The sequence below is a fragment of the Protopterus annectens genome, chromosome 1.part1, assembly GCF_019279795.1.
Source record: "Protopterus annectens isolate FY-2018-M chromosome 1.part1, PAN1.0, whole genome shotgun sequence".
NCBI lineage: Eukaryota > Metazoa > Chordata > Ceratodontiformes > Protopteridae > Protopterus > Protopterus annectens.
The window spans coordinates 1,683,820,750-1,683,845,260 of NC_056726.1; the positions used below are offsets into that span (position 1 = coordinate 1,683,820,750).

General features: G+C 41.9%; 1 protein-coding gene across 1 annotated transcript in view; it reads right to left on the reverse strand.

The window, feature by feature from the left end:
- The window catches only part of UBXN11 (UBX domain protein 11), a 1,449,120-nt gene that overhangs the window by 1,087,562 nt on the left and 337,047 nt on the right, over positions 1-24,511 (reverse strand). Inside the window, exon 2 of the mRNA XM_044083944.1 lies at positions 24,288-24,325. Within this exon, the coding sequence (XP_043939879.1) occupies positions 24,288-24,325 (38 nt within the window). The remainder of the gene's footprint in view (positions 1-24,287; positions 24,326-24,511) is intronic.

A 24,511-nucleotide genomic window follows, 5' to 3' on the forward strand; every position in this document is an offset into this window, starting at 1 on the left:
AAACCTTTTCTGATACCCCTTCAGCTACTGAACCTTGCAGAATATATCCTAGCACCTCCAGGAGATCTCTGTAAAGTCTGGTAAAGTGGGTGAGAATATTCAGTGATCTGAGTGCAAAGGTCACTGAAGAAAAGGTGCGGTTTCCATATCTGTCCATTGTATGAGACTCCTTGTTCGGCAGATGGACAAACGAGGATGTCTCTGAAAGTTCCTTTTTGGTGGCTGTTACCACCATAGCATCTACTGGGACACCGACGGTTCCACTACAGTCAGTTCCAGACATTTCAGCTCTGAGGTCCCAGGTTGGATCGGAGGAGGAATCGATGGTGAAGGGCTAGTTTTGTTCAGTTCCGAATCCCTCTGGGTTGGAGCCGACAACAATTTGGCAAGTGCCGGTGTCCTTAATAGCCGCTACCCCATACGATACACATCATCATCAGAGAGGCTCCTGGAGGATCGAGAGGAGGGAGCAGGAGCTCTAGCAGACTGTAGCAAAGGGGATCTCAAAGTAGAAGAAACTGGCTCCAATTCCGGGGACCAGCTCCACAAATGAAACTCCACTGGTACTGACACAGAAGGAGCTGATGTAGTATGTTTTTCGGGCCCAACAGTCTTCAGATCCTGAGATGACACTTCAGATAACTTTTTAAATGGCTCCAATTGAGCACTGGAAGATGATGACCTTTTTTCCAACTTCTCAGATTTTGAAGAAGGGGATTTGGCCAATTTTAAAGTACCCTGACCTTCTTCACTTGCTTCAGTGAAGGGGGTCTTCAGCAAATCTCTCAAAATAAGCTTATTCTTTCTCGCAAACACAACTCTATGGCTGAATGAGTGATAGATGGCACAGGACTTCTTTAAGTGAACTGCTCCAAGGCAGTATACACAAACAATGCAATCATCAGTGAGTGATGTTTTTTTGATTACACTTCCCACATTTCTTGAACCCAGAGGATTTAGTTTCCTTAGGATCCTTATACATTATAGCTGCAAATAACAACAACAACAGCAGTAACAGCTAATTACTACACAAAAATATATTTTTAAACTAGCACTATTTATTATTATTATTATTATTATTATTATTATCATTATTATTATTATTATTATTATATATTTTTTAAACAACAACAATAAGAAGAGAATAAACACTCAGAGAAAACCCCTCCAAATTAGAGCAGGAAAAAAAGGCAGATCTCTCAGTTAAATGAATCAGCCTGAAGTTAAAAAGGAAGAAAAGTAAAAAACACTCTAAATTAAATGGGCAACGGCAGCCCTCAAATTTAAACGAGCTTGCGTGGTAATTTAAGGGGAGGCAAGGGGAAAAAAAACTCAAGTCTACAAAGCTCTCTAACTTTAATGAGCCTGTTAATAAAGCAAAATGAAAGGAAGTCCTGTAACTAAAATGGGCTTAGAAATGCAAGTTTAAGCCGGGATAGGGAAGGGAAAAGGCCTAGAGAAGAAAACAACAGTCAACAGCAAAAACCAACAGAAGAAAACAAAAAGTCAATAAAATGATTATCATCCACAGAGGCTAAGCACGGCAAAGATACTGTAGGCACAAATGCACCACTGAATTTTACAAACGAAATAAACGTAAACGCGGACCTCTGTGAACGGTCAAGTTTATTAAAACAATGTTAGCGCTTTCACCTCGAAGGCTTCATCAGACTATAACACAATAAAATTCAATCCATTTAAATAACACAACATGTTCACTCATAGGTCAAGACAATTCCTGACGTCATCCATTGATAAGTATACATGAAGCTATTAATAAAATACAAAAACCAACGAACTCTCTCAGTGACAATTTTAAAACATTGAATGCGCAAATAAAAATGTTAAAACCACTCTATATAACATGAGAACAGCAAAAAGAAGCTGATTAATGTCAAAACATAAAAGACGTAGAACTAGCTCTGCACTTCAGAATACGTAATCGGAACATCTATACAGCTTATGAATCCTAGAACATTCTAAATGTATGTGGCCTTACATTACGTGCATAATAGATGTGCATAATGATTAATATAACAGCAGAGTCAAAAGCACTTTCAAAAGATTCATACCTTGTAACAAATGCAACAAGCCAAATACAACGGCTGGATACTCATGTCATAACGTAACATACAGAAAGTACGACCATGCATTGAATACGTAAGAATAGATATAATAATAAATATAGCAACAAAATCAAGACACATAGTACTGTGCCTATGACAAAGACATTACTATCATAAGGGAGAAATGCCTAATATTAGACAAATATAAAACTACACTATAAGACCCAATAGATTGTTCCCATCATAAGGTTATACCCTTTCAAATAATGGAAGTTAAAATATATAATAAACAGATATACGTGCACTGGATGTAACAAGAAGCACATTTATAAGATACATAGAGTTACTGACCCAAAAATACACATAGGAGACTACCATTCTAACTGAATAGGAGTGGACAAGTAGAGACATCTGAACTACCTGTCCACTCCTATTCATAACCTTATGATGGGAACAATCTATTGGGTCTTATAGTGTAGTTTTATATATATATATATATATATATATATATATATATATATATATATATAAATCAGTTCTGTCATTAAAGTTTTCGCATTTTAGCTGTGGTGGCCGTGGTACTTTATTTGATTTATTTATCCTCCTAGCTTCATTTTAGTTTATATATATATATATATATATATATATATATATATATATATATATATATATTTATATAAAATATATGCATATCTGATGAAGCTCTGAGAAGGGCAAAAGTGATCATCTCTTCTTTTAACTTAATAAATCATGGTTTAAACAAGTAATACCAGCTTGAATCATCCTGTTTTCTCATTTTAAATAAGAAGTCCAAAAACAAGAACAAAAACACAAATAGCACTGTTCGCAGTGATACGCCTCCATGTCTTTGGGAATTCAACTCTAAAACAACACCACCACAGTCCAGTGCACCTTCTGTCATATAAACCAGATCACGAAGTAAAAATATAAAAAGAAGAATTTATTTTAACCAAAAACGCCAATATATTTTGACAGAAGGTGCACTGGACTGTGGTGGTGTTGTTTTAGAGTTGAATTCCCAAAGACACGGAGGCGTATTACTGCAAACAGTGCTGTTTGTGTTTTTGTTCTTGTTTTTGGACTTCTTGGTTGCTGCACTGTTCGTTGATTTAGCATTCCTCATTTTAAATAAGAAGGCAAGGTGATCTTTGACATGGATTTTACATAAGAAGTTATGACAAGACTCTATTTTTGTAAAATGTATGCCGATATAGTTCCTATACAACTAGGTTTCTCTTTTTTGATATATATGTATATGTGTATTTATATGTGTGTGTACACATGCATATATTTATATATATATATATATATATATATATATATATATATATATATGCATGTATTTACACGAGTGGGACCTTTTGTTGATGAATCTGTTCATTGACATGTGAAAGAGATGGTACAACTGATCAAAAGGGTCTATATTAGAACACTGAAGTTTTGAAACTTTGAATGTTCTAATTTCAACCCCTATTCAGCGAATGCTGAAAATAGCGTAGCTGCAGAACACCGAATTGTTTCCTAGGGAAAGAATTTGGTTGGCCGTTTCTATCGCTTCGCTATTTTCAGCACTGTGGTGGAAAGTTACAGGTCTGGTTCAGGTAAGTGTGCGATTGTGTGGACGTGAGGGTTAGGACGGGGTAGGTGAGTTAGGGTTAGGGCACGGGTCAGGTAAGTGAGCGATTGTGATAGACGTTAGGGTGGGGTAGGTGAGTTAGGGTTAGGGCACAGGTGAGGTGAGTGTGCGATAGTGACGGACCTTAGGGTTAGGGTTAAGGTAAGTGGATAAATAGTAGTGTATGTACAGTTTAGTGTAGGGTTAGATGTAGGATTTTAAGTGTATGTGTGTGTGGATTGCTGTTTTTTGGTGTGCTTGTGTTGTGTGTATGTGTTTCGGAACAGCAATTTTTTTCCCTGGAAAAAAATTTGCTGTCTGCATGTTTGATATTTTAAGTGTTCGCTGAACAGGAGTCGATATTAGAACATTCAAAGTTTTAAGACTTCGGTGTTCTAATATAGACCCAATCAAAATGTACTAGCTTTTTCACTACGAGACTGCAATATAGTGGGGATCAAGGAATATGGTATATGTAATTAGTAAGGGATGTGCGAGGTGCAGGAAGACTTGCCATCATGCAAAAAGGATGATTTTTATATTTTTTTGATGATTGTAGGTCTGAACATTTGTGGTCAATGATTGCAGATTTGCTATTGTGGTATTTTGATGGAAGGTTATGCTTCCATATATTTTTATATATTTCCTACAAATTTTATATATACATATTTATGTGTTTAGAAATGTCCAAAACAGTATATGCATTTCAGCACCCTTCCATTTCTTTCATTTCTTTTTTCTCTAATTAATATAAGTAATCACAGGTTTAATTATAGCATTACCATGTTTTAAGAGTCTTCCAAATTTTATTTCCCACACTTCTGATTGGTTGTTTTAAAATCTGGTTTACTACAGGTGCTAAAGTCCCAAGTGCTCGAAAACCACTGTCTCAAGGCCAGGGACTTTAGCACCTTGTAGCTCTGCTAGGTTACTGCTCATGCTCAAATTCGAATATGAGTCTGGGCAAGTAGCCATGAGGAGGGAGCGCTGCAAATGCTGAAACTAGAATATGAGTTTAGGCAAGCAACCATGAAGAGGGAGAAGAAGGGGGTTTTAGGATTAGGGTGCAGTAAGTGAGTTTTAGGTTTAGGGAGCAATCAGGGAATTTAGGTTAGGGAAGAAGGGGTTGGAGTTTCATATTTACGGAGCAATCTGAGACTTTAGGGTTACGAACTGAGAGCTGGTTTGGGAACTGGGTAGAAGTTTTAGGTTGAGGGTTTAGGTTCTGGTAAGGTTATGTAGTTTACATGATTGAGTGTTGGAAAGACTATATAGAAACTGGAGACTGGATTAGTGGGAGTTAGAGCATATGAGGAACCCTCAATTAATACGCTGATGATTCCACCATAATCTGTACCCTCAATCACTACCAGAACTGCTTTCAAAAATTCAACAGTCCTTTACTGCAGTTGAATCCTGACTAAAACATGCCCAACTCTTTCTTAATCCAAGGAAGAATAAACTAGTACTCTTTTACCCCAAAAGCACCTCCCCTATCACTGATCATTTCAACATTTTTACATCTTTTACAACACTGTCATAGAAATAGTGTATGAAACCAAACTTCTAGGAGTAATCATTGTCAGCAAACTTTCCTTTGACCCCATATACAGAAAAAATATAAAGAAAACACATCAAAAGCTTGGACTCATATAGAAACAAACATTACTTAACTACAGCAACCAAAGCTAGCCTAGCCAAAACCTTTTTACTTCGCTCCCTTCTTTACAGTGCCCCTATTCTAACTAACTTACAAACTTCTGCCCTAAGCAAGATGGAACAGTGCTACAACAAAGTTGTGAAGTTTGCCACAAAGTCTAAATATCCCACACACCACTGTAAACCACTACTAGAACTAAACTAGCTTGAGCTCCCCAACCAACTTGCTTTTATTCAGCTATCCACTTTCCACAACCTTATTTTCAAGCCTACTGCCTGCCCTGCACTAGCCAAACTAGTCACACCTTACACACCAAATAAATCCCTACGATCAGAAGACCAAAATCTCTTAGCTGACTCAAAACCCACAAAAAAAGTCACTCAATGTACGCCTATTCTGTCTCTAAACTATGGAATTCACTACCTCTACTTACCGGGTCTATGCTTGGCCTAATCCACTTTAAAGCCTCTTTAAAAATCATCTCAGAAACACATGATTCTGCTACTGTATAAATCCAGCCTAATACTCAAGCTCTTCCTCTTCTTTCACACTAGCACACTAACTCCTCTTCTTCTTCTGTCACATCTCACTCCTTCATAGTCTGCAAGATTGTAAGTCTCTCCTAACCCCTTCTCTGTTTCTATACCATATCCTTAAGCTACTGCTCAGTCTGTAATGCCTCTCTTCTTCTTAACTCTCTCACTGTTCTTCTGCATCACTTACTCTTCAGCTATTATTTTCCTAACTTAAACCAACATTTTATTTTTCATGCACTATAACAGCCAATGTCATATATTGCACTACCTACACACTATTTTATATACTTTATCTACTCATAGGCTATGTATATGTTATTAGAATGACTAAAATTGTCTATAATTATATAACCGTATAGAATTGTCCAGATGTGTACTATATCTTGTAATCTAGTTTTCATTCAATCAGCTTAGTTTTGTCTAGTAGTCCTCATGATGCTTCTATTGTTTGTGGACTATGCTGCATTTGTATTGTACTTTAGGTGGAGTTTTTCTCTCCGGGCCTCCTCTGAAAACGGGTTCTGTAGACCCAGTCGGACCACCTCAGTAAATAAATATTATATAAATAAATAAAATATGAGCTATTAGCATATGAGCACCTGTAATAACCCCTTTTAAAATGACATGTTTACACAACTGGCACTTATTTTAATGGGCCCTAACTGTTATCTTGTTCTGAAGAAGTTTCAATATACTGTAGAAATAAAACACCCAACTTTGATTACATTTTCATGAGTTTTTGGCAATTTCAGTTTCAAGTGAGTTTTTCTGTCAATATTAGGACTAATTAAGCATTTCATACTGCCTAAACTGGGCACATTTTTTTATGATTTACCTCCCAAAACATCTCCTGGAAATTATGTCAACTTCTTTTCCATTTAGCCAAATATTGGACAAATAAGAGGGATGAGATCATCCTCAGTTTCACGGTGTCCAAAATCTTTGGAAGTCAGAATGGAAAGATGGAAATCTAATAACAGCTAATTCCCATAAATATGACTGTATCCATGATCTTTCGATTTGAGCATCTACTGTTACAGTGAGTATACTACCAAATATGTACCTTCTGATCCCCTCCAAACCTTTGACTATCAATCCACAGCCTAAGATTTCACAGCAATACTTTGGAAGCCAAAAAAAAGGTATAGTGATATCAGGCACCTCATTCTAATACCACTCCTCTGTTCTTTCTCCCTCTGACACAGCTTTTCACTAATATTTCTTCCTTGGCTCCTTATGTACCACTCAAGCAGGCATCCAGCAGTTTTTTTCTTATCCCTTACATCTAAACAATGTCAAAACTGTATAAAAACTACAAGTCTACAAAATCAGGTGTCCTCTTTATGTCAAACACTGACTCCTCACTCTTTCACATGTCCTTATTTCCTTCTCTTCCATATATCCATATGTTCACTTCCAGTATGTTCTCTTTCACAGACCTTCATGGAACATGCATTCATTTGCCATGTATTGCTTCTATGACAAGAATAAAAAAGAAGTTATGTACTCACTATAACGCTCCATCTGTTTTGTTCATTTTCATTCTACCTTAGCTTATGAGTTTGGATCTGATCCCTCAGATCCGACTCAGTTGTTGCAAAAGCTTGTGGCAACCAGAAACTCTCAAATTACTCCCTTACCCACAATGCACCAACCCCAATTACCTCAGATCTATTTGCTAAGAAAGCAGAAAGACACAATTTAGTCACAGTGAGGAGACTATGTTATATATCAAGGAAGTGGCACACATACAAAAACACTAATTCTTCCAGAAGTTTGTAAGGGGGGGTGAGGAAGAATGAAAATGGAGAAAAAAGATGGAATGTTATGGTGAGTACATAACTTCATCTGATGTTGTCAATTTTCATTCTGTCCTCAACATATGGGACAGAGTCCCCAGCTACCTACATCCCTGGGTGAACTCCTTTGGGCTGACAAAGAATAAACGGTCGGCCTACTAGATCTTGGTCTGACTGAATCCACCACCTGAGATCTCTCCCTTGCATATCTGAGTGACATGTATTAGGGTTGACATGAGCTGATAAAGAAGTCAATATTGTACAGCTAATATCCCTTGTAAAATCCTCATGTAGAACCTGGCTACTGGTACTAAAGATAATGCTGCTGCTATTGACCCTAGAGACTGAAGAACCAAATGGGTGGAAATTTTGGTACTGCAGATTATCTTCCTGACCTGTGTTCTTAAGGTCTGAACTCTTAGAGGAGGCAGTGATGCTATCATAGATTTTGTATTGAGCAATGCCCCTATAAACTCCAACTTTTGAGTGGGTTTCAAATGAGACTTTTTATAATTTATGGTTATTCCCAGATGAGAACAAGTCTGGAGAATCTGATCTCTTGCTTCCATTACTTGATGCCTGTATGGGGCGATAATAAACCAGTCGGCAAAGTATGGAAACACCTGGAATCATTGCAGTCTCCAGGAATAGAGACTCCTCAGATGAAGGGTTGCTGGACTTCCAGACACCTCTCTGTTTCAGGATTTCTAGGAAACAGGACATCATCAAGAGGTGACCGTGAGGACCTTTCACCTTCCTCATAGTCCGTATCTTCTGTGACTGACTCCTTGGGAGAGTCCAAGTGCTTCCTCTTGCACAATCTCTTCTTAGGGACCTCCTCAGTGGAATGCTCTGGGGAGGTATCAGCAGAGGTGTGGAAACCCTGCTGGGAAGCCTGGGGTTTCAGTACCAGCTGTCCCTGTGGAGAGGATAGATGAGACTCTAAGTGGAGAGATGACATGCCTGCAGACTGAGGATCTGAAGGGAAGGAAACCATCTTTGTCAGGGAAGCTGACAAGGCTCCCTTCATAACCTCAAAGGCAGAGCCCCCAGAGAGGAAAATGACCCCAGATCCATAAGGACAAGCCTTCAGACCACAGTCCCCTCCTGCTGCAAGGAGAACTCCCTTAAGGCCAAAGTCAGAGCTGAACTAACACATGCTGATGCCCTGAGGCGTAAAGACGGCTCCAAAAACTTCAGAGTCAATGGAGACACCCCAGACCTAACAGGGTAGCCCTGGCTCTGAGAGCTCTCTGCATCCAAAGAAAAGTACAGTTTTGTACCTACCATAAATGTAGATGTTCGAGTGTTCACCCTACTGCAGTCATCACACTTGGGTTATCCTGTCGTCAGGAGGTCCCGCAGTTGGCCGGATTTCCAAAGTCTTGGTCCGACGTCGGTTGCTGTCGCCTCATCCCTGTCGTCAGTGCGCCAGGGGTACATATACTGCAACCGACGCCATTTTCTTCAGTTTTTCTTGCCCCAGATGTCAGGTGCCCCCAAAAAGGTGATCAAAATTAGTACCAAATGGTGTGAACACTGTACAAACACAAAATCCCTTCAGCTATAAGCAAATACATCAGTAAGGCATAGCAGAGATTTAGCCAGAAGATCAGAGGGGTTGGAGGGAGGGTAACCAGGACTGCAGCAGGGTGAACACTTGAACATCTACATTTATGGTAGGTACAAAACTGTACTATGTTCATCGTGTTACCCTGCTGCAGTCATCACACTTGGGTTGAGTCCCAAAGATAAGGTAGGGTGGAGGTATCATAGAGGGGTAGTGGAGGCAATGAGGCCCTGCAGAACTGCAGTGGCGAAGCCTGCCCTGGACTTAGAATAAAGAGGTAAACGATAGTGTTTGGTGAAGGTGTGTACTGAGCTCCAAGTTGCAGCTTCTAAAATTTCCTTGGTAGGAACCCCTCTGAGAAAGGCTGTAGAGGTAGCTGTTGCCCTGGTAGAGTGGGATCTAATGGTAGTAGGAACTGGTTTCCCATGATGGGTATAACAGAACCATATGCAATGGCCTATCCATTTAGAAATGGTTTGATTGGATATAGCCCTCCCTTGAGAAGCTGTAGCATAGGATACAAAGAGCTGGTCAGTTTTTCTGAAAACCTTAGTTTTGTCCAAGTAGTAACGAAGCTGCCTGTGAATGTCTAAGGACTGCAAGAGTCTCTCACCTTTGTTCTGCGGATTGGAAAAGAAAGTGGGTAGATGGATGGTTTGATTTAAAGCTACACTGGAAACCACCTTAGGCATGAAGGAAGGATTAGTTCATAGAGAAACTCTGTCTTGATGAAAAATGAGGAAAGGTTCCACTGCCATTAGTGCCTGTAATTCTGAGACTCTCCTAGCAGAAGTTATTGCCAGGAGCAGGCAGTCTTCCAAGACAGGAACTGAAGGTCTGCAGAGAAAGCTGGTTCAAAGGGAGGTAATGTTAGTTTTTCCAGAACAAAGTTGAGGTCCCATGTTGGTGTAGGAGCTCTTCTATGTGGTCTAATGTTGTTTGCCCCTCTGAGGAACTGCTTTAGAAGAGGATGTGAAAATAAAGGTGGATTTGTGTCGTAGTGAGTTGAAATAGCTGAAGCATGGATTTTAATTGAGGAGAAGGAAAGTCCTTTGTGAAAAATCTCTGCTAAGTACTGCAGAATGTGAGGCATATGAGGCTGAGTTGTGTCTTGGCCTTTAGCTTGGTTCCAGGCAGAAAACCTTTTCCATTTGTCCGAGTAAGCCTTCCTGGTGCTTGGCCTCCTGGCTTCCAGAATGACATCCAGAACTGCTTGTGAAACAGGGGCTGGTTGGATGTTTAAAAGATTTGCCATGCAGCCAGGTTTAAGGTTTTTAGCTGGCTGTGTAGAATCTGTTTGTTTTGCTGCATGAGCAAATGAGGTATTTGAGGCAATATCCATGGTGGGCTGTGAGCCATATTCTTCAATAGCGGGTACCAGTGCTGGCGTGGCCAGTCTGGGGCCATGAGAATTAGTCGAGGTTTCTCCTTTTTGACCTTCAAAAGAACCTTTGTGAGAAGATGTGATGGAGGAAAGGCATATGCTGTCAGGTTTTTCCAGCTGAAGGAGAGAGCTTCCACTTTCCAAGCTTGATGGTGGAATGTCCTTGTACAAAATTTTGTCAGTTGGTAGTTTTGAGGACTGGCAAACAGGTCTATATTTGGTAGGCCCCATTTTTGAGTTATCATTGTAAATATTTGTGGGTCTAGCTTCCACTTGTGGGGATCTTTGATGTTTCTGCTTAGGTTGTCTGCCAATGTGTTTTTCTGTCCTGGCAGGAATTGAGCTTGTAACTGGACTTGGTAGGCCAGAGCTGTGTTCCATAAGATTATTGCTTGCCTGCAAAGAGGGTAGGAATGTGTGCCCCCTTGTTTGTTTATGTACCACATTACTGTGGTGTTGTCCGTCTTTATTGCAAGTTGTCCTGGATGTAGTATATCCTTGAAGGCTGTCAGAGCTTTCTGTACAGCTAGCATCTCTTTTTGATTTATGTGCAGTTTTCTTTGTTCTGCAGTCCATAGGCCTTGAATGCATTGCCCTGTCATGTGTGCCCCCCCAAGCATAGTCTGAAGCGTCTGTTGTGATAGTTTGCCTGGTTGGGGGCAAGGTGAAAGGATGACCCTTGTTGAGGTGACATGCCTGTGCCCACCATAGAAATTCCTGTTGAAGGCAGGGAATGAGAGATATCACTGTGTCCAAGCTGTGGCTGTGTTGAGACCATACACTTTTTAGGTACCACTGTAATTTCATCATATGCAGTTTTGCAAATGGTATTATCAGAATGCAAGATGCCATGAAGCCCAAAACCTGCAGAATTTTTCTTGCAGTTAATTGGGTCTTTGTTGCCATTGTCTTGAAATATTGAGTTAGTTGTAGTTGCTTGTCTGGTGTAAGATAAGCCTTCTGGGCCGGTGTGTCCAAGCTGGCACCCAGGAATGTCATTTTTTGTGAGGGTACTAGTTTTGACTTCTTTTCGTTTACTGTGTACCCCAGACAATTTAGTAGATGCTTCACTAAAGCCAGATGATGTAAGAGTATGTCTTTTCTTTCTGCTTGGATGAGGCAGTCGTCCAGTTATGGATATATTTGAATTCCTCCTTGTCTGCAGTATGCAATTACTGGTGCCAGGCATTTTGTGAAAACTCTGGGCGCAGTAGATAAGCCATAGGGCAGTGCAGAGAATTGGTAATGAGTTGAACCTGCAATGAAACGGAGGTATCTTCTGCAACTTTGTCTGATAAGGACATGCAGGTATGCCTCCTTGAGGTCCAACGTTACCAGCCATGCTTCCTTGCCCAACATGAGAAGTAGCTGCTGTAGTGTTAGCATCTTGAATTTTGGGACTTGTAGGTAAGTGTTTAGAATTGAAAGGTCCAGAATTGGTCTCCAAGCATTGTCCTTTCTGGGTACTAGAAAGAGCCTTGAGTAAAATCCTTGGCCTTGCTCTTGAATTGGTACCCGGTGAATGGCTCTCATGGCCATGAGAGCTGTAATTTGTTTTTGAGCCTCTGCCCTTTGATTTAGTGGCAGGTTTGGCATTCCTCTTTTCATTGGTAAGGTGTGAAAGTGGAACCTGTATCCTCGTAAAATTATGTCTAGGACCCATTTGTCCTTTGTGACCATGTGCCAGTTGTCTGCAAAAAGCACTAGTTTCCCCCCCAAGGGGGCTGACAAAAGAGCTTTGTTTGGCCAGTTGAGGTGCAAGTCAATGAGTTTGCCTTCTGGTGGGTTGAGACCTGTCTTCTCCTCCTTTCTGGGTTGGAGTGCCCCATTGGCGAGGTTTATACTGGGCTAGTGGTTGTCCTCTGCCCCTTGGGCACCTGTATTTACCCCTCTGAGGTCTGTCAGTGGCTGGAAAGGACCAAATTTTTGTTAGCCAGTTTCTGCTGAAGCGAGGTGGTTGTACTTGTAGGAAATCTTTGACTGTCTGCATTGATTTTGCCTTATCTTCCATTTTCTTTAGCACTTCTTCTGCTTTAACTCCAAAAAGAACATTCTTCTGTAAGGGTGCATCCAGTAGTTTTGCTTTAACATGATCAGGTAGAGTTTGTTCCTTTAACCAGGCATGCCTACGTATAACTGATCCAGTGACAGCTGCTCTGCAGGAGGCCTCCAAAGAATCAAACCCACATTGTAAGGTATGTTTGCCCACCTGCTCAGTGGCATGCAACAAATCCTGTACTTCTTTCAATTCAGATTGTTGAGGAAGGGAGGTTATCTTTTGTTTTAACTGCGAGATTAGAAACTGCTGATACTTGAGCATATGAAATTGACAATTTAGTGCTCTCATAGCTAATGTGGCTGAGGGGTAAACCTTTTTCCCCCACCTGTCTAGTGCTCTTGAGTCCCTCTCAAAGGTACTGGGTTTTTAGCCATGGAAGCCGTAGCCCCCTTGGGACCCTGGGAGACAGTCTCTGGGTCAGCTACTGGGCTTTTGTAAAGAAATTTGTGGGAATCAGGTACTCTGTAGTATCTGTCAGGCTTAGCCAGAGCAGGAGGTAGAGAGTCTGGGTTGAAACTGGATTCTAAATAGACATCATCCACAATGTCCAAAACAGGTGGGATGGCTAGAGGTCTGTGCTGGGGGAGTAAAAGAAACTTTTCTTGGAATCAGAGTAATCCTGACCTTCCCAGTGGAAATGTTCCCTCACAGTGTGTAAAGTTTCCCCAAAAGAGTAGTCTTCAGGAAGGGAAGCTGGGGGAATAGAGTCCTCAGCATCAGAATCTTCATAAGGAGAGTAGGAAAAGTCTTGGTCTTCAAAGGAATCTGAAGAAATAGACAGTTGCTCAGAAGAAGCAGAATCTTCCTCTTGTCTAGGCCTTTTGTCAGGAGGAGGCTGAGAACCCCTGATAAGAGAAATCAAATCTTCAGCCATTTTGAGCATCTGCTTTTTAGGCATAGGGCCTTTAACAGGAGACTGAAGTGTAGTCTTTTTAGCTTTAGAAGGAGTCTTAGACTAAGGAAACGTTTTGACTGTGAGAGTCGTCGGTCTGAAAATGCCCTCAGAAACCGATGGCATTTCAGAAGCACCGACGTCCTTAGAAGGTATATCGTCGGAAGGGCCTGAAGTAAAAGGCTGCGTCAGCCTAGTACATTCCATCAAAATATCCGTAGCGGTCTCGGGTTCCAGAACTGCAGTAGACAGGGGCTGCATCGGAGCCTCACTGATAACCGGAGAACCGGAGACCGGATCAACCGAGGCCTCGGAATCGGGTTTAGGCCTTGGCTGTCGGTCCTTGTCCCTGCGCTTTTTGTGCACGCCGGTAGTCGGTAGCTCCGACGGCATCTTATAGATAAATTTTCTACCAAAAAAGTGTAGTCCGAAATCAAATCGTCTTTTAATAGTACGCTTATTAAACCTAGCACAAAAACGACAAGAAGTGACGTCGTGATCAGGGCCTAGGCAAGGTATGCAATAAGAATGAAAATCCTTATGAGGTATTTGCTTCCCAGAAGAAATACAATTGTTAACTTTTTCTGACATCGGTCTGAGGCAAGAAAAGTTTCCCCAATGGGGTACTTAGCTTTATAGAAGACTTCGGTCTGAAATTCGAATTCGACAATCTCAGGAGGCGGCCGACCGGCACTTGCGAACTGCTTCTGCTTCGGGCACCGCGCGGAAAGAAAGACTGAAGAAAATGGTGTCGGTTGCAGTATATGTACCCCTGGCACACTGACATCAGGGATGAGGCGACAGCAACCGACGTTAGACCAAGACTTTGGAAATCCGGCTGACTGCGGGACCGCCTGACGACAGGATAACCCAAGTGTGATGACTGCAGCAGGGTAACACGATGAACATCCAAAGAACTCAGTGCATGCTTCGGATCTGAGGACAAATCAGTTCTCAGATCTAATGCTGACGGGCCTGGAAGGTTTGGATCTGAAAACTCCAAGACCGACAGAGGAGTTGGAGAAGGAACTTAGTGAGTTTAGTGGAAGATTGGATCTCCTGACCCAATGGGGTAGGAACCAAGAAGTCACTTGACATGCTCTGCTCCAAGAGAATCCTTCTCAATAACCTCCCCAACTCTTCTTCAGTAAGGCTCCTGGAACAGAGAGTGAAAAATAGTGACGGGGACTTTGGTCTCTGTAAAGCCCAGAAGGGACTGGGTCCACTGAAGGAGAATATCCAGTTCTCGGAAGGCAAGGAATATCAGCTGTCAAATCCGATGTTTGCAGAGCCAGACCTGAAACACTCTTATCCGGCATAAGTTTGGTCATTTTAGGTTTTGGATCTGATAATATAATCAGATCCAAGGTATTTGTCTTCTTAAGTTTTGGATTCAAGGTTGAGGTTGGACCAAAGGACTTAATTTTCTTTTGTTTAGGATCCGATGGAGTAGGTAGATCCAAAGAAGGTCTTTTATTAGATTTTCCTTAAGATGGAGAAGCTCCAGATAAAGCCTCACTATAAGAAGAGGGAAGCAACCTCTTAAGGATCAGTTTATTCTGATGTTCCATCAGAGCTCTGGGGTTGAAAGAATGGCATATCTCACAGTTTTCCTGTAGGTGGAGTGGACCCAAACAGTACACACAGAGTGTGTGGACATCAGGGGAAGGAATTTTGTGTCCACGTTTCTCGCATTTTTTAAACCTAGGCGGGCTTTTGTCTTTATCAGCCATATTATACAAAAGGCAAAGGAAAAAATACATTTTAGTTCACAATTTAGGAAAGGAAACACTATTTATTAAATAACAGATAGAAGTTTTTTTTTTTTTTTTTTTTTTTTAAGATAGTAGGAAAAAGGCAGGAATACAAACAATGGTATTAAGAACTACAGAATTGTAAAAGAAAGTATACTAGCGATAGTACATGAGAGATTACAACCATACTAAAAGGGTGGAAAGGGAGCTTAACGATAGGAGAAAACTAAGATTTAGAAAGAATTAGCGATAACAATATTCAAAAATAAAGACAGAAATGAAAAAAAGAAGTTATGTACTCATGATAACGTTCCATGTTTGTTGCCCATAATCTCACCTTCATTCCAGATGGTTGGTTTGGGTTACGATTCCGACTCGGCCTAATACTAAAGCTCGAGAGCTTCCACTGGCTTGAGGCTACACCCTGTCCCATGATGCCTGGTGAGAGTTCCCCAGATCTTGTTTGCAAACACTAAAGAATATGAATTATCAAAACATAAGGAGGTCACACAATTCACTAGCCTATGTGTCATGAAGCGAGAAGGGAATCAGACAACTCATGACCAATTCTATAAGCTTTCCTCTCGATCCTCCAGGTAGGGGGGAAGGAGGGTGGGATGCAAGAATGAAGGCCAGATTATGGACAACAAACATGGAAAGTTATGGTGAGTACATAACTTCTTTATGTTATGTTGCCCCATCTCGCCTTCATTCTTGATGGTTGGGACACAGTCCCCAGCACCTTCTTTCTCGGGTGGCTCAAAGGAATAAACTCTTAAGAACAGTGGAACCAAAGGAAGCCCTGTTCCGGGAGGCCACATCTACTTTGTAATGAGTGATGAAGGTATGAGGATTAACCCACGTGGCTCCAGCAAAAATTGAATCCAGCGGGAGTCTGGCCTGAAAGGTGGTGGAGGTTGACATAGCTCTAGTCGAATGGCCTCGAATTCTTCCTGGTAGTTGCTTCCTCTGAGAGGTATATACATAAGAAATGGTATCTGTGAGCCATTTAGATAAAGTGACTTTTGACACCGGAACTCCTTTCTTGTTATCCAAGAAGGAAACAGATAATTGATCAGATTTTCTAAACTTCTTTGTCCTATGTAAATAGAAACGTAATTGTCTATGGACATCCAATTGGTGGAGCTTATAGTCTGCCTTGTTGCCATAGTTGGGAAAAAAGATAGGTAAATCAATAGGCTAATTTATGTTGGACTCAATACTTTGGGCAGAAAGGAAGGATTTGTTCTCAGAGAGATTCTGTCTTTGTGAAAAACCAAATAGGGAGGACAAATAGACAGGGCTTGAAGTTCTGAAACCCTCCTGGCAGAAGTAATGGCTGTTAAGAAAACTGTCTTCCATATTAGACATTTTAGTGGGCAAGATGAAGCTAGTTCAAATAGAGGAAGAATTAAATTAACAAGTAACAAATTTAGATCCCAAGGAAGTGGCGGCTCTCTTATTGGGGGGTCTTAATAGGAATATACCCCTCAGAAAAGCCTTGCATAATCTGTGAGACATAACACCAGATCCCTTGTCTCCTACGTGGAACTTAAATGGCAGCAAGTTGCACTAGTACAGTGGCTGCAGCTGCACCTTGATTGAAAACTTCTGCTAAAAATTCAAGAACTGAAGAAACAGGGGCTGTAAAGGGATCTATATGATTTTTGGCAGCCCAGCAAGAAAACCTTTTCCATTTGCTAGCATACAGTTTTCTAGTTGTGATCTTGTGCGACCAGACCAGAATGTGTCACACTGCAGGGGAAATATCTGGAAGCCTGGTTAGGATGGGAAGTGGAGTAACCAAGCTATCAGCTTGAGTGTTTGAACAGAGGGGTGGAGCATCCCTGACTGATGAGTCAGAAGATCTGGAACTTGGTCCAGGATCCAAGGCTCCTCTTGAAGATGGGGCGAGAGGAAAGGGAACCAGGCTTGTCAAGGCCAGTATGGAGCGATGAGAATTAGTCTGCAAACCAACAACTTTGCTTTCTGAAGGACTTTGGGTATCAATGGAAATGGGGGAAAAGCATAAAATAGTCCCGGGGGTAATCGTGAACAAGTGCATCCCTTGGTGACTCTCCCAGATGGGGTATTAGGGCAAGGTAGCTGCTGCATTTGGAGTTCATGGAAGTGGCAAAGAGGTTGCAGCAAAGCTGGCCTCACCTGTGAAAAATTTGGTTTGCAGCTTCTTGTTTCAGGGACCACTCGTGAGGCATAAGAATTACCTGGCTTAATTTGTCCACTGTCATGTTGGATTTTCCCGAATGTGCATTGCAGTCAGAAAATGTTGAGAAGCAATTGCCCATTGCCACACTCTCTGAGCCTCTCGACACAGGGGGTAGGATCTGGTTCCACATTGTTTGTTGATGTACCACACCATGGACATGTTGTTCGTCTGTATTGCAATTGTACCTATTGGAAGAGAGCTCTGCAATGCTTGCAATGCCAGAAGCACTGCCGTCATCTCAAAGACACTGATGTGCAATTGGTATTTGTGTTCCTGACAAATCCCTTGGACTGTCTGCCCCAGATAATGCCCCCCTACCCTATCTGGGAAGCATCCATGGTCACTGTAGCTACTGGATGAGGAAGGACAAATGGTCTGCCTATCGTTACCTGCATGGACTGAAGCCACCAACGTATGTCCTTCTTGCAGGAATCATAATAAGTATTTTGTGTGATATGGATAACTCCTGCATGGACCACTGAGCAAAGAGAAGCCACTGTAATACTCTCATGTGTAAATGTGCCAGTGGAAAAAGAAGTTATGTCTTACCATAACGTTCCATCTGTGTTGTTGATCTTTGTTCATTCATTACTGATGGGTTATTTGTTCTGTCCTCAGAACTGAGCCGGCCAATATCAAGCTTACGTCAGCCAAAAACTCTCGAGCCAAGGTTCTACCCAGAATGCTCTACTCCCTGTTACCTCAGATTGAGTTTGCAAGTTGATAGATAAAAATAGAGGCTACCTCTGGTCATAACAGACCTACCAGAAAGGAGTACATGAGATCAGCCAAGAACCACCTGATGGGAGACAGAAGTTGGGAAGTAATGAATGAACGAAGATCAACACAGATGGAACGCTATGGTAAGATATAACTTCTTTATCTGATGTTGTTAATCTTCGTTCATTCCTTACCGATGTGACAGAGTCCCCAGCTACCTATATTCCTGGGTGGTCCTCATGGAAGGACATTCCTGAGCACCATGGAACCAAAGGAAGCTCCAATTTATAATGAAGAATAAATGCATGAGGTTTAGCCCAAGTTGCAGCTGAGCAAATATCATTGAGGGAAGCCTTAGCATGGAAAGCTGCTAAAGTTGCCATAGATCTTGTAGAATATGCATTGACTCTATAAGCTTTTACGAAGAAGAAGCACAGTAGCAAAAGGAAGAATAATGGCTACCCAAGAAAAGGGTAAAAAGAGAAAAAGAAGGATTACCAACGATAGTAATGGAGAACTACCACAAGATAAGAAAAGAGGGTAATAAAGGGAAAAAGACTAAAGGGGGAGAGTCTAAAGTGTGTGATAGGGTAGGAAAATATTAGAATAAACTTTTTAGAAAATTTTAGAGTAATAACAATATATAAACTGTCAAAAAATTAGACAGCTGAGAGAGTGGCTTGACACGGCTGTTCAGCAGCACATCAAATGAGATCTGAGGTAACAGGGAGTAGAGCATTCTGGGTAGGACCTTGGCTCGAGAGTTTTTGGCTGATGTGAGCTTGATATTGGCTGGATCAGTTCCGAGGACAGAACCGATAACCCATCAGTAAGGAATGAACGAAGATTAACAACATCAGATCTAATGTTATCGCAGCTGCTATTGACCCCAGAACCTTGAGAACAAACTTTGCCTGCACCTTTCTTCTCAAGAGCAAGACTGATACCTGATAGCGCAGTGTTTGTACCCTTTCTTGAGGCAATCTTGCTACCATGTCTTTTGTGTTTAAGTCTGCTCCTGTGAATGAAATATGCTGTGAAGGCAACAAGTCAGATTTTTTGTAATTTATGGTAATGCCCAGCTCTGAGTATAGATGTATAGTGGTGTCCCTTGCCTTGGTCAGTAGATGCTGGGTGGTGGCAGTGAGGAGCCAGTCGTCTAAGTATGGAAACACCTGGAATCCTAGCTGTCTCAGGTGAGCCATGACTACTGCCATGCATTTGGTAAACACTCTGGGGGCTGTAGTGAGTCCAAAGGGCAGAGCTCTGAATTGGTAATGACTGGCTCCCAGCTGGAAGCATAGGTATTTCCTGGATTGCCTATCCATCTTTATATAGTAGTATGCATCCTGGAGATCGATGAAGCATATCCAATTGTCCTTTCCCAGAAAAGGGAGTATGGACTGCAGTGTCACCATCCAGAACTTTGTTTTCTTGACAGACTTGTTCAGTCTGCTGAGATCCAAAATGGGCCTCCAGTCCCCTGTCTTCTTTGGAACTAAAAGGAACCTTGAGTAAGTTCCAGATCCAATTTGGTCTGTGGGGACTTTTTGGATGACTCTTTTTTCTAGCAACTTTGAATTTCTAGGGTTGCTTGATCCCTTTGACAGGGTGGAATGTTTGGGATTGATCTTGTTGGTGTGGGAGGAGTAGAAAAGGGTATGATGTATCCCCTGGATATAATCATCTGTACCCATTTGTCTTGGGTGATACTTAGCCAGGCTGTTGGGTACAGTGATAGTCTGCCCCCGACTGCCTCCAGAGGTGGGCAGGTGGGCCTCCTTTCAGGAGCGCTGGAAGACCCTGCCAGAAAAGGTTTCTCTGTCGCCCTGATTCTGTGGACCCCCTCTGCTGCAAGGGTGGCATCTTCCATTGTTATTTCCCCCTCTGCCCCTGGGGGAAAATTCACCACGTGCATCTGGCAAAGCTCTTTGGGATTTCCGGAACCACATTTTTCCACCCTTCTGGCCTTTGGAAATAAGGCCTGGTAGGGACGGAAAAACGTACTCCCACGGCAGACAGAGTTTTGCCATCTTGCTCGCACCTGGTTAGAATCTCTTTAACCTTTGGCCTGAACAAGGACGAGCCATCAAAAGGGGCATTTATAAAGGAAGACAAAGGGTTTAGCAAACTCACAAAGACGCATCCAGGAATGTCATCTGAGAGCTATTCCCGTGCCTGCTGCCCTGCTCGCTCTATCTGCTGCATACAAGACGAGACGCATGGAGGAGTTCACTATAGAATTCAAGGTCACAAGCTGCAAAGTTACCTTGTCCGGCACTCCCTCAGCTGAAGCACCATAGAGGGAATCTCCTAGGTCTTTCAGGAGATCCCTCTGAAGTCGGGTGAAATGGGATAAATAGTTCAGTGACCTGAGTGTAAAGGCCACCGAGGAAAACATACACTTCCCGTATCTGTCCATCATTTGGGATTCCTTATTCAGTGTATGGACAGATGAAGAAGTCTCCCCTAGTTCCTTCTTGGTGGCCGCTGCCACCACCATAGCATCTATAGGAACACCTTTGGATAAAAAGTTATCATTAGGGGCTGTAATGAACTTGTTGGACCTCCTCAGAACAGGTTCCACAGATTCTGGAGAGCCCCACGCCTTTCAATTGTCTATACTCAGGAGTTTGTCAAAAGGCAGAGACACCCAAGAGGTGGAAGGTTGAGATCTGAATGCCTCCAGGTATATGGATTCATCTTCAGAAGGGAAAAGGGTCTTCCAACCTCCTCTCTGTTTCAGGATCTCAAGGATATCAGAAAATGAGACGTCCTCAGAGGGTGATCATGGGGACCCTTCTGAATCCTCTAAGTCTGTATCTGACTTGACAGACTCAGGGGAGTCCAAATGCTTACACTTAAAAGTTCTCTTCCGAGGGACCTCCTCTGAGGGGTACTCTGGGGAGGTTTCAGACGAGAGGGGGTCACTCACTGGGGCCACCTGAGGCATTGGTTCTTTATGCTTGGGCTGGAGGGATGATACTGAGGATGAAACCAGTCCCTTAGGGGAAAGAGTAGCTGGAGCTGAGGGTGGAGCAGTCTGGGAAGACAGCATGCTTCTCATCACCTTGAAGGCACCATGGTCCCAGCTCAAGAGAGCCTCTGGCTCTGAGGAACCCGGACATCCCTCCCGAGCCAAGGAGGATGGCTTAGAGCCTGATGAGGGTGCCAAATTACCTGTGCCGAGGCCCTGAGAGGAAGAATCGGATCTGACAAGGGCCCAACCTGACTCTCCTCCCCGTACCCGACGAGGGAGTGTCGGCTTCCAGACCCCTTGATGGAAGACAGCATCAATGAGGTCAGAGCAGAAGTTGGGGCCAATATACCGGTGGTGGTTTTCAGACCCGACAGTTCCACTGCATGGACTTTCAGGTACTCCGGCTCCAAGCTCGTCTGAGTCGGAGGAGGAGCAGAAGACAAGATATGTGCAGTAATCGGCTCCACTTCCATCTGGGATGGGCCTGTGAGAATTTTGGCTAAGGCCAGTGTACGGAGAAACCTCTTGACCACCCACTCCACATCACCATCGAGAGGCTCCTGGATTATCGAGAAGACATAGTGGATGATTTATGTTTACCAGCCACCGATTGCAACAGGGGTGACTGGGGCACTGAATAGACCGGTTTCAAAGTCGGGGACCGGCTCCTTTTGTGGCTCCGAGTTGACTCCGATAAAACTGGTGGAGCCAATGCAGCTGTGGTATTTTTAGGTCCGATAGCCTTCGGATCCAAAGTTGCATGCTTAGACTTCTTAGCCGGCTCGGACACCAGAGCCAAGGAAGAAGATATTTTGCTAGACTTCTCAGAAGAGGGAGACTGAGAGGATTTTGATGGCTTATTCCCTTCTACCTCCACATCAAAGGGACGTTTACGTAGACCCCTCACAATGAGTTTGTTCTTGCGTTCTTGCAGGACCCTGGAACTAAATCAATGGCAGATAGAGCAGGAGTCCTGCAGATGAACGGCACCTAAACAATAAACAGAGCTAGTATGCCTGTTAGTCAGAGACATCTTCTGTGTGCATGAGTCACACTTTCTGAAGTCAGATTGTTTGGCTTCTTTAACTTTCTCACTAGAATCTTTAGACATTTTAGCAGTAAGAGCAAAAAACTGTCACCCCCTAACACCACAATGAACATAGCAAAAGGAAACTTAACTTCACCAATAAGTTTTAACTACTACATTTTTTTAATAGCTAGAGAAGAAAGTCACTAACTTAAGCAATGATTTCTTCTAGCCAGAGGAGACGTCTCTAACTAAAATGACGACCCTCAGTAAGAAAAAGACTGCAAAAAGGGAAAGGGGGCGCCCTCTAAGTTAAATGGGCTAACAGAACTAGGACTAAAAATTAACCCTCTAATTTAAACGGGTTCAATGAGGATAAAATTAAAGTTAAAGTTAAAGGGATAGAAAAAAATGGGCCTGTGAGGGAAACAACGTCCCACACCACAAGAGAAACCACAAACAGTGGTAACAGAGTCTAACTATTAACTCACACACACCCAAAAATGCTCTGTTATGATAAGGATTGTATTAAAACAGTTGACAACTCTAACTTAGGAGAAAAAATAGACCAAAAGTCAAAAAGTAGAATAAACTTAGCTTAAGCCAGTGAAACGCAATCTCAATCCAGCAAAGCAGCAAACGAGATCTGGGGAACTCTCGCCAGGCATCACGTGATAGGGTGTAGCCTCGAGCCAGTGGAAGCTCTCGAGCTTTAGTATTAAGCCGAGTTGGAAGTGATGCTCAGTTCCGAACCCAACCCATCCGTCAAGAATGAAGGCGAAAGGGGAAAACATAATATCTATCCTTCTTGAGAAAAAAATAATCACTTAACTGCTCGAGAGAAGCTGGAACCACTTCTTTCAGTTTCAAGCAGAAAATGAGATCTGAGGTAATTGGGGTTGGTGCATTGTGGGTAAGGGAGTAGATCATGAGTTTCTGGTTGCCATGAGCTTTTGCAATGGTTGAGTCAGATCCGTACCCATAAGTTGACAGAATGAAAACTGACAACATCAGATCACGCAATAGATTTTCTTCCTTACTTAATCTTGTTTATACAACCTTTACATTTCTCTTGGTATATACTATAATATACCATTGCAGTCTGTCATCTGAAAATTACATCCATTTTTAATAGCTGTCTGCACCTCTAAAACAAACTTCATGGCATTGTTCCAATGTTACAATAGTTTCAGATATCTTTAAATGAGATTATCAAGTTACTTTATACACAATTCTGTAGCACAGTTACAAAACGAACAAATATTTTTTATAGGAATTAGTCTGGATGCTTCTGTAGCATAAGAGTGCCTTAATAATTCTGCCTTGTACCTGCTCACTGTAAGTAACTTTTGGTTTGCACACATAATATATGCAAAATCACAGCTCAGAAACCATATATCCATACCTCTCAACCTTACAGTGCAAGAAATCTGGACAAAGCCTGACAAAATGGGGGGACAAAGGCCCAAAAATAGGGACAGATTTTAAATATTGCTTATACAAACTTAGAAAGTTGCTGCAATAAAAGGGTGTGTGTTAATATACATTTTCTGAGGGATCTGAAATCTGAAATTCAAATGTATGTCATTATTTAGTGACTTCAATCCTCAGATCATCTCAATGATTTGCCAGAAAACCACAAATTTTATGAGGAGTAGACCAAATATATGAGGCAAACATCTGGAGAGTTGAGAGGTATGCATATACCATTACTTATCAATTCTAATGGAAAAATGGTTGTCAGTCATAGGTATTCTTGAAAGAAATGAATATCTAACTAGCACTGTGCATACATTGCATTGACACACCACACATTTTCAACTTTAATGAACAGTAATTCTGCTCTGTTTATATTCTGGTGAAGGGCTACTTCACAAACTCATAACAAGATAACTCTCTCTAACTGACACTGTATAACATAACTGGGTTAAGAGGTTATTGCATTGCTGAAGACTGAGGTTATTAACATCAAGTTACCTGTGTAGGTGTTCTGTTTAAAAGGAACCATTCTTCTCCTAAAAAAAAAAAAGATGTTTGTTAGTTTGACAGGTAAGGCATTGCTTCTGTTTTAAACGTGAGCAACTTAGTAAAAGAATTTCATGCATATAATTATAAGCAGCAATAAACTGCATGTGTAAGTCATATAAAAATATTGTTCTTATTGCATAAAACTATACCCAGTTTGCAAACCCCATCTGTCA